At 39.2% G+C, this 14,797-nt stretch overlaps 1 protein-coding gene across 4 annotated transcripts in view; it reads right to left on the bottom strand.

Annotated features, from left to right (window-relative positions):
• Positions 1-11,306: 11,306 nt before the first annotated feature.
• Positions 11,307-14,797, bottom strand: part of LOC147620929 (putative methyl-CpG-binding domain protein 12) — a 47,354-nt gene continuing 43,863 nt past the window's right edge. For 2 of the 4 annotated variants that reach the window (XM_086825201.1, XM_086825202.1), the window contains 2 exons: positions 12,915-12,968; positions 11,307-12,737 (listed from right to left, as the gene is read on the bottom strand). In XM_086825201.1, coding sequence (XP_086681327.1) covers positions 12,566-12,737; positions 12,915-12,968 — 226 coding nt within the window. In that variant the 3' untranslated portion in view covers positions 11,307-12,565. The other 2 variants (XR_015270029.1, XR_015270030.1) reach the window with 2 other exon arrangements.

The raw sequence follows: 14,797 nt of genomic DNA on the forward strand, positions 1-14,797 counted from the left end.
CCCAAACTTGAAAATTTATATTTCATTTCAAATCCAAAAATCCAAAAATCATCCTTTCTTCTTGGCCTCTTTTCTCCCGAGCGTTTGGCCGTAAGTTGTGTTGAATAAAGAGTAGATAGATTGCCATTTGATTGTGTTACCTTGCATGTTTACTTAGAATGCACACCTACACGACTTATCAATCCAAAAATAAATTAAATACAAGTGTCCCTCACTTTCAAATCTTGCCATTTCAAGTATTTAGGGGTATTTCAATCAAGTTTAAGACTTAGCAATCCAAAACAAAAAGATTAATATAAGTCCCCCTCACTTTCAATTAAATTCAAGCAAGTTGTTTTCAAGGTTTTATAGATCCTTTCAAGTTTTGCACATCTTTGTGTCCATCTTGCAATGCGCAATGCATAGCCCCTCTCTCTCTCTCTCTCTCTCTCTCTCTCTCTCTCTCTCTCTCTCACACACACACACACACACAAACACACAAACGAGTGGGTTGATACATAAAAGAATTAATCTTCCTTGTATTCAAGCATGTCAAAGCACTTATCTACATGCAATTCAATGTTGCACAACCACCCTACAGAGAGAAAATAATCCATTTAATTGCTAGAACAAATCAACATACTTCGACAAGAGAATGTCACACAAAGGAGCAGCGTCATGAGCTAGAGGGTCGTCTTGTGACCCTCCAAAATAAATCGAGTCTAACAATTGAAACTCTTGTGAAGGGTGAAAGCCAAGGTGAAGCAAAAATTCCAAGAGATGACTAGTAGCATCAATCAATGATGATGTGCGACAGTAAATTATTCTTGAAATCACTATCGAAATCAAGGTAAATAGATCGAGTCGAAGGCCCTTCAAATCCATGTGGGCTATTTACTAGAAGGATGGCAAATAGATGGAGATGAGGAGTGATCAATTACTTGAAGTCGTGCCAATGATCAAATGGGATCATATTAGATCACATTTCATGACAAGGTATTTTTGTTTTTGAGCCGCCTATTAACATGATAAGGTAATCATGCAATAATCACTCACCACACCAAATCTAACAATATTGGGGTTCTAAACAAACTTAAAAGCATAAAGATGTGGATCATATAGAAATTGACCCTAATGCAACTCAAGCATAAGAATTTAGAATGAACCAATGTTCAAGCAACTCACAAAGAAGGCAAGTTAGTGGGCAACCTATTGTGAGGGTAGAGCCTGCATTGAAGATCTCCACACTATCAAACCAAAACCCAATCCAAAACCTGAAATAAAACCAAATCTCTTTTAGTTGAGAGAAATAGATCTAATGCCTAGCATAGTAGTTGATTTAGTAGCATTTTTTCCCCTTTTTTATTGTTTTATCTTATTAGACCACAAATCTGGCTCAAGACCTTTATTGTGAATTTGGTTTCAGATGCCATTTTGGCCTTTCATAGAAATTAATATAATTTTTTTTCTCATGGATCTTTTAGGGCACATGACCATCTCTCTCTCTCTCTCTCTCTCTCTCTCTCTCTCTCTCTCTCTCTCTCTCTCTCTCTCTCTCTCTCTCTCTCTCTCTTTACACGCACACACACGCATGCACGCACATTTAGTCTAAGAGGGGCCAAACATCCCTTTGTCAATAGCGTAGGTTAACAATCAAATGGTGGGGATTGCTAGGACAGTAAGTTGGGCAAGAAGAAATTGAGGAGGCCGGATCTTCTTATTAATTGAACATTTAATACCCTTTACATAGTGTAGAGCAATCATGAACTTTTAGATGAGAGTAAATATAATATAATCATGAATTTTTAGTTGAGAGATGAATATGATACAATCACAAATTTTCAATAGAGAGTGAATATGAAATACAAGTTAAATATTAATATGCAAGAATCAACAATAAGTTTGTGAAGCTTCAAATCCCATTCCCCCAAGAAGGATGAGTAACTTGATTAAGGTGTTAAGACAATGAATCACTCCACCCTAAGACTAAGGTGTGCCCTTAGAAATTAATCACCATGTTCTATTAATCAACTAGTAAAATAAAACTTTCCAAAAAAAAATCAAAATATGGATTTTCCCTTTAAGGTATAGGCGCTTTGCTTACGTTTCCAGCTTCGCCTTCTGCTTGTGTTGACTCTCCTCTGCCTGCCTGTCCCACTTTGCATACTTTTTTCCTTCGCCCTCTATTCCCCCTCTCACCTCTCCTCTGATATAGTGTCTCCCAAGCCAGACCAATGGTTAAACCATCAACAAAAAGCCACTTCCACCCTTACTTTATCGTGCACATCACGCCAACTCTCGTCTTCACTCATACCCCCTTGAGCCCCTTGAGCCTAACTTGATAAAGGCAAGATGTAATTCCCAAGCCAAAATCACCAGATCGAGCATGATGTGTGTAGTCAACAGAAGATATAAATGTGCTCAAGCACTCGCCACGTGCTAAGCTGTAATCTTCTCGACTACCCATGTGTCACATACTCGTATTGTTGCCATATCACCACCTTGACCACCGAGAAATCCTTCTCGCACAAGTGAAGCATGGCCAAGCTGCCACACGAGGTAAATGTCCCCACATGGCACAAGCCATCCCATGATGGCATCCTCCGCTCGCGGGCATAATAGCGAGTGAGTAAAATCCCTCATGCTATAAGGCACCACCCCTTGATGCCCAAACAAGCCACGAAAGACATCATACAAAATCTAAAATCCACCAGGGTACCTACAAAGACATGTGTCACGTTTTCTCAAGTAGCGCACAAATCAAGGCTTATAAGCCTTGGATGAATGTTGGTGTGGCTGATGGTGATCTCAACAAGTGAAGACTTGAACTCAGAGTACAACTCTGTTTGTGTCATCTCAAGAAAGCAAGCCCCATGCACTATGTACTCCCCACAATGAACCCTATCTCACAATGCCTTCTTGTACTCTGGTGATGCATGACAATGCTCCTCCCAAAACCTCTATCATCACCCTTATCTTAGGGTCCAATAAACCAGTGCATCTAGGTGCAAGACCACTACCAGCCCATATGGCACCCTCAACCCCACTCTCCAAGCTATGTCTCCTCATAAACCCTACCTAAAGTGCCCGACAATGAATCTAAAGTATGCGAGAAGTGGCACAATGTGTACTTAGTAGGACACTAATGGGTTCCATCTAGCAACCAATCCATCTGAATGCATCTTACGCTTAAGTGTGTTGTAAGACTATCCTAGGCTCAGTAGCACACCATCACTGGCCCTCCTCAAATGTGGGCTTCAAATTGCGAAAGTGGTGATAAACTATCCCATGCATGAGTGCCGTAGCAACAACGCATCTAGAACACTAGATTGTAATGCCACATCAAGGTCAACAAAGTACTTGTCGAAGAAAGCATTGGCACGGTTTCATGCACCAAACCTAGAAAAGGATTTCCCATGAGAAGATGCATCATGAACAACATCGGAGGGTAGAGTGGCACATGGTCGACAATGTCATCAACATCGCCCTAGTAAGGAGTGACAGTGGGGTGAGAGAAGTGCATGGGCTCCACTTCGAGGAAGAGTGGCATCCAACTCATGGGCCGCACTAGATGGAGTGGCGAGCTCATAGGTGTCACCCAAGAGAGGGGAGATAAACGCGAGGGCAGCGCCGCCCAAGGGTGAAGAGGCACCGGGTAGAGGAGTGGCAAGCTCATGGGAGGCACATGAGAAAGGAGTGGCAAGCCAAAGATGGAGATGCACCTAATGGAGTCGCGCGGTAGCTCTTTGTGGGTGATACCCAAGAGAGAAGTGCCAACCTCAAAGAGCATAAAAATCCCTCTCTGATTATTCCCTTTGCATGTATGCTTTATTGATGTTTGACTTACTTGCCAACAAGGCTCTCTGTGCAAACAACAGCAGCCATCAACGCAGCATATACCAATAGTCGTCAAAGCGGTGTAATATGCAGCCTTAATCAACAAAAAGCTTGAATGCTGGTCCATCACGGGAAGCACAAGGCTGTAGCCAACAATGGCAGCCTGGTTTCTGCAAACGTTGGCAGAGAAGAGCAAGTGTAGGCCAACAGGCACAGAATTTCAACAGATCGTCTAGAAGCTTGCAAGGAAATGAAAGTGATGAGGGAGCTTAGTGTCCATGCAGCATAAGGATCGCACTGCAGTAGAGAGCGCCAAGTCAAACAATAGAGGTACCATATGCTTTAATTGTTAAAGCTTTAAAGCTTATAATAACCTTTTTTTTTTAAGAGCTTACTACAATCTTTAAAAGCTATGAAGCTTTAAATTCAAAAGCTTTTTTTTTTTAAGTCTAAAGCTTTATAGATCATAAGCTAAAATTTATTATCTTTTTAAAAAAAGCTTTAACTTCAGAAGCTTTAAAAACCTTTCCAAGATTTCAAGGCTTAATTTCTTAAAAGCCCTCTAAGGCTTAACGTTAAAAGCCTAGGCCTCATAGTAAAACCTTACAAAAGAGTTACTTTTTTGAAAATGACCATCAAGGGTTACAACCAACAAGAGAACTTCAAAGGTTTTGTGAAGGTGTGCTTTTTCCAAATTTCATTGAGGATTCCACTCACAAGGAGGTTTTCAAAGGTTTTATCCAAGGTTGATTTTTACACACAACATCAAGGGGTTTCAAAGGCAATTTATCATCAACTACCTATATTTTTTGGACTTCTCGATGCTTCTTTCTCAAAATTTATAAATCTACTTTGAAAAGCTTCCAAAGGGGTGCAAGGCCTTTAGCAAATTGAGCATCAAGCAAGAGGAGAATTTCAAAGGCAATTCAAGCATCAAGGTTCTCCACCATACGGCTTCTTCGACATCTTTTTTTTGCATGATTCAACCATGACGACGATGACGACTTCTCTCTCAAGCAAGAGGGTAATTCTGAATACAAATGTATTTCTAATGATCCTGGTATGCCTAACCTATTAAAAATAAAGTCTCACCTCATCTGATTCTAAAAATAAAAGGACAAATTAAGGACAAGGAAGTAACCTATGGGGTAGAATTAGCCCCTAGATTTTATGTATCTTTCAACATTATAGAAGAAGAACATCTTATACCTGAGTCTATCATCATTGACCATAAGACCATCACTACACACATAAGCAACACTTATGTTAATCATCATATTGAAGATGCTAAATGGATGCTAGAAAGTTTTTTTCATTCTTACCAAAATCTCATCCACTCATACCATCCATGCAATTAAGGTCAATTACAACTCGAGCAAGAGGAAATGTTAATCATAACCTCTATGGGGACGCCCATTCTTACCAAAATCTCATCCACTCATACCATCCATGCAATTAAGGTCGATTGCAACTTGAGTAAGAGGGAATGTTAATCATAACCTCTATGGGGACGCCCATTATTATGTTTTAAGATATTTTATTTGGATGAACCTTTATTTATATCATCTACCAAGATTAATGTGTTTAATCAGCTGTGTGCATTGGTGTGATATAGTCACAATTAATGTGTTTAATCAACTGTGTGCACTGATTAATATTATTTTGGATGTAGATGATAATTGAGTGGCAGATTATGTATTAATCGCAGGGTGGAACATATGTTGGACCACTAAGATATTTTGGAAGACATGTGAATATTTTTTATGGTTTCATATTTTGGCATAAATATTTTTGTAAAGCTAAGGCCTTAAACCTTTTTATATACCAATTAGTATTTTATACTTTTGGTAGACCCAAGACTTTATATTTGTAGCTTGCTATATTTTTGTAGAGATTTTACGCTCAAAAATTGAAAAGCGCTTATGCTTTGATTTTGGAGTTGAATTTTTAAAAAGCAAGCTTTCTAATGCATAGAAATATGGGTCAGTGGTACAAGGGCTACAATCACCAGGGAAGATTCGACCCAATGTTGTGTCAAAATGATCTCTTTCTTATTCTCTCTAGCTCTCTTGTTTATTAAGGTTTATGCATTTGTGCAAGTCTATGTTATGTTCTAATTTTTGTGCTTGATAATTAGAATTTGTTCTCCAAGTGTCATAAAGGTCTTAACATAGCCATTCTTTCACACACTCTACACCCTTGTGTTCTTCTCATTGAGCATTGTGTGTGTGTGAGAGTTTAGCTCCATTGTAAGCTAACATAGAGTTATGAGAAGGTTGTCATCGCGGTACGTTACTGCAAGGATGTGGTAATTGGCTCACTGAGGAAACAACCACTTATGCATGCACCTTTAATGAGAATCTAGGTGATGGGTCGTACTATGGACCAATCATAGTGTTCCCATCCAAAGACGTACCTAGATAGTTGTTGTCAATGATGAGGGTATGGCGCATGTAGGACTTTGAGGAAAGGAAACCACTTGATTTTCATTCATTTTCATATTTTTTCCTCCAAATGTGCACTTATTCTACCAATCATTCTATGGACCTAGATTTACTTCTACACTCTAATAGGCTCACTGCACATTTTCTCCTTTAGCTTCTCATTTTTCAACTACTTTGACGGGTGTTTCATTTTTTCTAGTTCTTCCATGTGGTTATTAGGCTCAACCTTCTTCTGTGAACTTTGTCTATCCTTTTGAGAGCTCTCTTGATTGTCCTCTTTAGACTTCTTGTGTCGAGGTGTGGGTGTAATGTATTGAGCTACTATTTTTCCCACATCCATGAACAGTGTGACTAGATGAATGTTTTCCCTTATGATTCTTTCTTCCTTGTCGTCATCTACTCCTTCCATCGAGTTTAGTCCTTCTGCATGTAGCAATCATACCATCTGCTCTACTGATTTTGACAAGTGTGTCCCTTAAGACTGCAATCCTTGTCTTATTCTTACCCCTTCTGATGGAGATGGTATCCCTTTTCCAATCTTGTTTTATCATCCCATGCCCATCACAAATAAGAGCACTGTAATTGACTCCATCTTTAGCACCACAAACGAGACAAGAAATTTGTATCTTGTCCACCATCATCTCCTCATTTTTTATTATGCCCAAGCATTCCACTATCCTCGAATCCACCATTCTTATGTTGAATTGGTGTTGCTTGTCTATTCATCAGACCTAGCTCCGTAGCTATCTATTGTCCTAAGATAATATTTACTTATGATCCTCCATGCAGTAGAGAGCTCCAGGTATATTCTTTACTCGAAGTGTGATTGTCACCTATGGGACAATGTTGTCTACCTCTAGGGCTGTTTTTTATCTTGTTTCCAACAATTTATTCTGCAGCAAATTCCTCTTCTTCAAATTGCCCCATTAACCTAGCCAAGAGCTGCGTCTTCTAGTAGTTGGGAACTAAGTTCAACAGCCAACTCAGTGTTATGTTCAGCTTCATGCTTTATAATTAATTTGCAGAGGTCATACTCTATTTCTTCGGCCTTGTTGGTATCTTCACTACCCTTGTATATAGTGGCACTATGTTATTTTAATTGTTTTGCACCCCAACTGAATCTTCATGCAACAGCTTTCGATTCTTCATTTCTAACAACAAAGAATTCTAAGATGTCGTTCACATCATCCATGTTTATCAAGCTATCAACATACTGCTTTGCTGACGTGGTCAATTATCTTTGGTTACTTTGGTCTTTCTTTTATCTCTACTACCAACCTTACTCAATTATCTTTGGTTACTTTGGTCTTTCTTTTATCTCTACTACCAACCTTACTTCGGGTCCTGCTCAACACCTCTCAAGTTATTTTGGACCAATTACCTTTGTTTTCCCTTTATCCTTACTAGTAACCTCACTCTGGTTCTACTCAGAACTTCTCTTATTGACTTTTCTTGTCGTATCTTGGGCTTCTTATGTCGCCTCCAACCTTTACTCTTGTCTAGTCTTCTTATGTCGCCTCCAACCTTTACTCTTGTCTAGTCTTCTTGTGTCGCCTCTAATCTTTACTCTTGCCTAGTCTTCCTATGCCATCGTTTAGAGAGTTCATATATGTAAAGATATGAGGATTTGGTGAGTAGAACATGTCGCCCAACCCCTAAAAGGCACCAAATAGTTTAAGGTATCCATATCAAATATATTTATTATATTAAGCCTTTTCAAGTATGTAAAGCCCAAAAATCTTTCCTTTGCACAAGTGGGAGACCAAGCAAAAGAGGTTTTGAAAACCTGCAAAATGAAGACAATATCATTGGTTTCCATGTTTATCATCTGAGCTCTCTACGGCATCCGAAGGTGGACCTTTTTACTCTGTCTACAACTCAATTGAGTTGTAACCGACATTATTACCACTTGGATCATTCCACTTTGAGTTTTTTGTCACTCATCTTGTCTATTGAGACCTTGCAGAAATTACAAACTAAGGCAACATTTGTTTAAGAAGGAAGAAAAATGGAAAGTAACATCGTGCTCTTTAGTAAATGAAAAGTTTCATTATTGCAAAATTAGTATTTGAAGATAGCATGCATAACTTGTCTTTAAAAGAGTTTTGAGGTTATTGCAAAATTTGTTAGCCGTATTACATAATAAAGTTAAGATTGCATTTTCTAAAATAAAATATAATTGGATTAGAAATAGCATGATCTTTGTATTTCCATGAGATTATGTATCATAGAAACGAGATTTCTTAGGACTAATTAACTATCTTTGGTGAGAATAGCTATTATCTTCAATATAGCTTAGTTACATAGGTAACACTTTTTCCAAGCAAGAGGGAAACCATCAATGAGACATGAGTCCTTGAATTAGCATTGACCTTTAGTGACGTGGTTGCCCTTTTTGCCAAGCAAGAGGGAGAGATCATAAATAAAGACAAGAAACGCACTAGAAACTCTACAAGATACTACACATAAATGACATTTTAAAGCACAAGTGAGTGACCTTTAGATTAGATAAAAATAGATGTTATAATATTATTAGTTCCCAAGTGTTAAAAAAACCTAATCTCGAGAACACAAACTTAAACAACCATGGTGGTTAATGGCTAGTATGTATTCTCTAGATGTAGAAGAGAATACATATTAGATCATTTAGTATTGAGGCTCGAAACACCACTACTTAAAGTGTGAACAACCAATGATGCAGGTATTATTTGTGCATGTAGACATGTTGGAACAAGACCCTCTTTTACCACTTTTTTGGTCTCTTAATAAGTCAAAGTCAAGTACTCTAGATTTCTTATTATCAACAAATGTAAATCAAGTATCCATCTTTCTCATCTTACATTAAAGAAGAACCCAAGCACCCTTAGACATTTTTCGAGGTCTCCAGTTTCCATTTTCAACCTTCATGTTGTACAAGACTGCAGAATTGATAAAAGATTGGCAATCTCTAAAGGTGGACAATGACAAAAACAACATACGCTAGAATACTAAGAGCTAAAGAACCAAGAAAGAGAAAGAGAAGTATTGTAAATGATGCTTCAAATTTGACAATTACTAGAAATTGCAGTTGAAACAGTTTTGCAAGTATTGAAAATATTATCTTTATTTAAGGGATATTCTAAATATCAGATGTTTTCATTCAATCTTATGAATATTTGCAAAGATTATATGCATCACATCATCGAGTTTCTTATTAGTTCCAAATGAGTAATTTATGAAGTAAAAGACTTTTTCCTTTTACTACAAAAGAGGACAACCAATGAGAGAGTTCCCAAGTATTGTCCAAAATCAAAATCTCTTTATATATTTTTTTAAAGTCTAGTAAAGTTCTATGATACATATCCGCTTCACTTGTGTATTGGTTTTGAGAGAGTTTTAAGAGTTTTTTTCCAAAATGCTATAGGGCTCAAATGAGATCTCAAAATACACCTAACGCATTTGCCATTAGGGTGTATAGTGTGTAGTTGTGGCATTGAATGGCTCTTGGAGCAACCCTTATAGAGGTGGTCGACCAATTCATACATGGAGAAGCATTCTCACACATGTTATAAGTATGGCCATATTGAACACACCTAAAGCATATGATGGGATATGTTCGTGGAGGCTTAAGTGGTGCTAGAGCTTAAGTGCGAGAAGTTGCATACAATAAGGGTAGTATCAAAATTGGAGCTCGATGTAGAAGTATAATAGAAATAAAGGTATACCTTTTCAAAGGGACACCGAGTTGTCCTCTACTTGAGTAGGTTGCATACCTTGAAGTTGTCCTCTACTTGAGTTGTCCTCTACTTGAGTAGGTTGCATACCTTGAAGTTGTTGCACATTCCTAAACCCCTTCATGTAGAAGGACTCCAAGATGTGGTACCAAGTCCTTTCATGTGCAATACAATGTTTTTGTTGGGGAAAATCACCAATGGGATAGATTGAGGGTGTGGCACAGACTACACTGTACTATGGACACCTTATATTTGTCCTTTTCATCTACTTCCACTTCCTTCTTTAGTTGGAGCAATGAATTCTTTGGTTTGGACTCTTTGGTTTTCATTTGTTTCAATTCCTTAATTGTTGGAGTACTATAATTGGTCTTCATTTGTTTCAATTCCTTCCTTAATTATTGGAGTATTGTAATTATTCTTCCTTCTGCTTTTGGAAACCCCACTCCTTCCTTAGTAGGACCACTTCATTTGAAGCAACTACGGAGGTGAGCCAAAGTAGACATACTATCTCCTATGAAGGCTTCCACTAGGTTAAGAAGCTTTTCATGTGCAGCATTGCATATATCCTACCTAAATTGCCCTCTACTTGCATTGTCCACTAAATTCTCACTTGTAGCATTACATGTCTACTACCTAGATCCCACTCTAATCCCTCTATGTCCCACATAGTTTCTCTTGCAAGATGTCCTTTGTTCCACCTAGCTTATGATACATTACACCGTGTACCTCTTGCCGGTTTTCCACCTTGGAGATCATGCATATCCTTCTACTTTGGCCGATTGCCACCAATAAAAACTTACCTAATCTTTTCAATAAATCATAGGCTTTTTTTGGTCATGCATTGTGCAATTTGGCATAGTGTACCCTTGTAAAAGTGCAAAAGGCTATGTATTCTTCAACACTATTTTGGTAGCAAGCCGAGCTTTCGTCCTCCATTAATTTTCTACATAAAGTGGGGGGTTGTGGAAAAAAGGATGTTAACCTAGCACCAAACGATGGGTGGACTTGTTAATTCATGCTTAGTAATTAAAATTTATTCAAGATGAGGATTTGTCTAGAGGAAAGATTGACATTTTGAAAAGGCAACTTCATAGCTAAACCATATCTACGTATTTAGCTCCTTGGAAAGCAAAGTCACGAGATGATGACTTTATAGAGTTAATACATCTAAGGAGACTAATAGTAAGAAATACATGCAAAAAGCACGATAATTATAATACAGACCACTGTATAATAGTCTTGAAGCCTTCTATGGCCTCTTTAATATTGCCCAGAAATTCCAATTTTGACCCAAATATCAAGGTTCTCCATGACTACTTCAAAAAAGACCAAATTTTTCATTTTAATTTCCATCTCTCTTTATTCACAATCTGTCAATTACAAGTTGAGGGACATCAAGACCAGTGTGATGGCAAGGCATCACCTGTAATAAGGCTTTCAATTATAGACTTCATGTTTGCAAAAAAAAAAAAAACCAAATACCCAAAAACCTCTCACCACTTGATATTATTAGACCAAGGGCACACCAACTTTTAGGTAGCTCTCCTATGGCTAGTATACTTCATTTATGTGGCTCATCCATCCTTCATTTTAGTAGCTACCTTATGCCTCAAGGCTCACAAATGAAGCATTGTACAATTTTAAACGCATGGCATCACTCACCCAAATGTGTCATCGACGGATCAGATCGTTTCTTCATCAGCTCCTTCCATTCAATTTCCTTGAGTCTTCAGCATTACCACCATTAATTGTCGTACCCATTGACATTCTATAGCATCTCCATATGCTACATGCTATCTTTAAATCTCATTTTCAAGTGTGAGCTTCTTCATCTCAATCCATCCCATCTTCTTCCTTGCCCATCTTACATATTGGTGATTCATGTGTGCATCCTATGTTTCATAGTAAGTGAAACATTATTTTGGTATGCCTCTTATACATGATGTATAGTATAGTGTGCCTCATCTAGACGGTGCCTAAGGACTTCCAACTCATGCACAAAACTTGGATCTCATTTTCTAGCTAGTGTCAGAACATGCCTCTTCCTTGGTTCAATAATCGTGCAATCATCCCACTAGATCATACTGCTTTTCAAGCAAAGATGCATCAGGGGCACATGTAGCAGGTCATGAATCAAATGGATAACATGCAACCCCATGAGAAAAAGGCAAACAACATAAGAAAAGCAAGACAAATCTTGGTATGTCCATCACCTGTTGTGTTTAGCAAGGCTGAAGAAAAATGAGAAAAAAAACAAGCCGAGGTTAAGCAAAAAGATCAAGAGGTCAGATAGCATACAAGCAATGATCGTAAGTCTTATTCTTTTTGGCCTTCATCCAAAGAGCACAAAAACAGTGAGTCTGAAGGGACAAAGCCTAGTAAGCTATAAAAGTCAATTTACTCTGACATGGCAATGTTTTCTCCCTAATCATATCATGGTGCAGACTTTACAATCCGCAACATCCACACAGTCTAAGCATGAACCCTTTAACAAGTCCTAATAAGAAGGTATATATTCTGTGTAAATTTGTTGTATGTGCAAGAAAGTGTGCCCTGCAGAGCGGAAAAAATTTCGCCATGAAGACGGAAACTTCACTCCTTATTGGTGCAGGGTTTCTTATGTGTAATGCTGCCCCTCATTAACTGAGGGGCATCCAAGTTCCTTTTCTTCACATAGCTTGGATCTAGAGGCTTTGGTTTGACAAAAGAAAACTGGCTTTTACTGACACCCGCATTGACGTACTCGGGATGCTCTGCCAGAAAACTGAGGCCATGCAAGTTGGAAAAGTTGCATACTATTTGGAATACACTTTCAAATTTTACATGGATTATAAAGCATCTATGTACACTAGGTGGCATTTTAGATGGAAACAAAAACTTTCCAAATTAATGTAGGTGGTTAGACCACATAATGTGGCATCCGTAAACACAGTAAACATACCGTTCAACATCCGGCATCGAGCGTAATCTCCTACCTGTTGGGGATCTATAGTACCTGCAATCAATAAACAAGAAAAAGTCAGAACATTTAGTTCCTCAAAAGCAAACCATCAATTATCAAAGCTTTTGACCTCATCGTTGTCGCATACCTGTCACCACTCACCACTAAGGACACTAAGGAAAAGAGAGTAAAGATGGGCCAGGATATTTTCATTCTCTTTGAGATCAAATCGCCTCCTTTTTTCCCACGAAAAAGATCCTTCTATTAGTTACCAAGAAAACAGCCAAAATGGCCACGTACAAATCCGTCCCCGAAGGAGGATGCACTTCTCCTCCGGCTGGCCGCCTGTTGCATGCGTGGAAGCCTTGTTGCATGCACGGAAGCCTTAGTGTACTGATCCACATCCGTAAGCCTGAATCTTGATTAAGAACAAAATGTTCAATAAACATGATTAAGACAAAGGAGAGAAGAGACAGAGAGTTGGTGTCAGGGTTTTCTTGTATTATGGTACAAAAAGGTGACATGAAAGTCTGTATATCATCAAGGCCCTTGATCTACCCCGTAGGGGTAACCTCTGGCCTTCTACATGCTTCTACTGCCTTGTAACTTCTTCAAAAGGTTAATGAATGAATGCAAATGTTGACTTTATGCTTGTATATGATCTAGAGGTGCTGGTAGGTCTATGGTGCTGCTGCTGGCCTGCTATAGACACATGATATTGCTTAAAATATTTTTATAAATACTGCGTTAATTCAATGCTTGCCCACACTGCTGGCCGACTCACTAGCACCTGGCCGACGGCCTGCCTGAGCCCCAAATGCCTGCTTACTGCTGTTGAGAGCCTTCTCATGGCTGCCGACTAGGTTCCCATGCCCTCCATGATGTTGATGTTGATGTCGATGTTGATGATGATGATGATGATAAGCCTTAACTACTGTCCTAAACACGGATTATGCTGTTCATGCTGAGGTTCGGGCCATGGCACAGGTGTGCACGTGACATCCCCTCCTGCTAAACTTGACGACGGGGTGGACACTATCATCCTTCCTCCCTGGAATTCTGACTTTGACCTTCTACTTTGACTCTGACTTTGACACTTTGTCTGAACACCTTCCACTTCTGATCTCCACTTCCAAGTCTTGTTGAAGAACTGAGCATCTATTCCACCGTTTTCCCCATGCCTGTTATCCCTTTCCCTTAACACAACAGTGGGTCACCAGCCGGATCTGATCATGCATGTTACTAGGCCTTTGGAACTAATCTTAGAGCTAATGATGTACTGGTTTGGAGTACATACCCCCAGAGAATGCTTTCCTCTAGCTCTGCCTGTTGCAAACCACTCCATATGCTACCTTGACTACATTCTTATGTAGATCTATACACCTCCTTGGGACTATGCTTAGTGGCTGAGCCTGAACGCTCTGATACCAATGTTGCATGCGTGGAAGCGGTACCTTCAATAAGCTCGCATTAGATGCCACACGGCTATAGTACTGCAAATCTCCCTTCTCTAGCAAGAACCCAAGGTCCAATGACCAATAGGCGGAGCTGGACTTGGCACAACAGAAATATGACAGTGAGAGACCTGAAGGTCTAGTCCCCCACCTTCCTCATATGGCATGATGATCACAGCATCAATGGCCCAAGCACCAGTGCCCCATGTAACAATACGGGTGGGAGCCCGATCCATAGTGAAAATGCATAGGATCCTTTGCCAGTCTAACATAATGCTAGTCTTCCCCCAATGGCCAACCAAGTGCCAACTGCTAAGCTCCTATGTGCTAGCTGATAAGAGTGATCTTCCGCGGCTGAAAGATGTCCCACAGCCGCTTCCAGAGATCTATGAGAAAATGCAATAGGAGGCCCTAGGACTGCCAATGCGC

The sequence above is a fragment of the Cibotium barometz genome, chromosome 31 (genome assembly GCF_041138505.1).
Source record: "Cibotium barometz isolate CiBa-2024 chromosome 31, ASM4113850v1, whole genome shotgun sequence".
In the NCBI taxonomy this organism is placed as follows: Eukaryota; Viridiplantae; Streptophyta; class Polypodiopsida; order Cyatheales; family Cibotiaceae; genus Cibotium; species Cibotium barometz.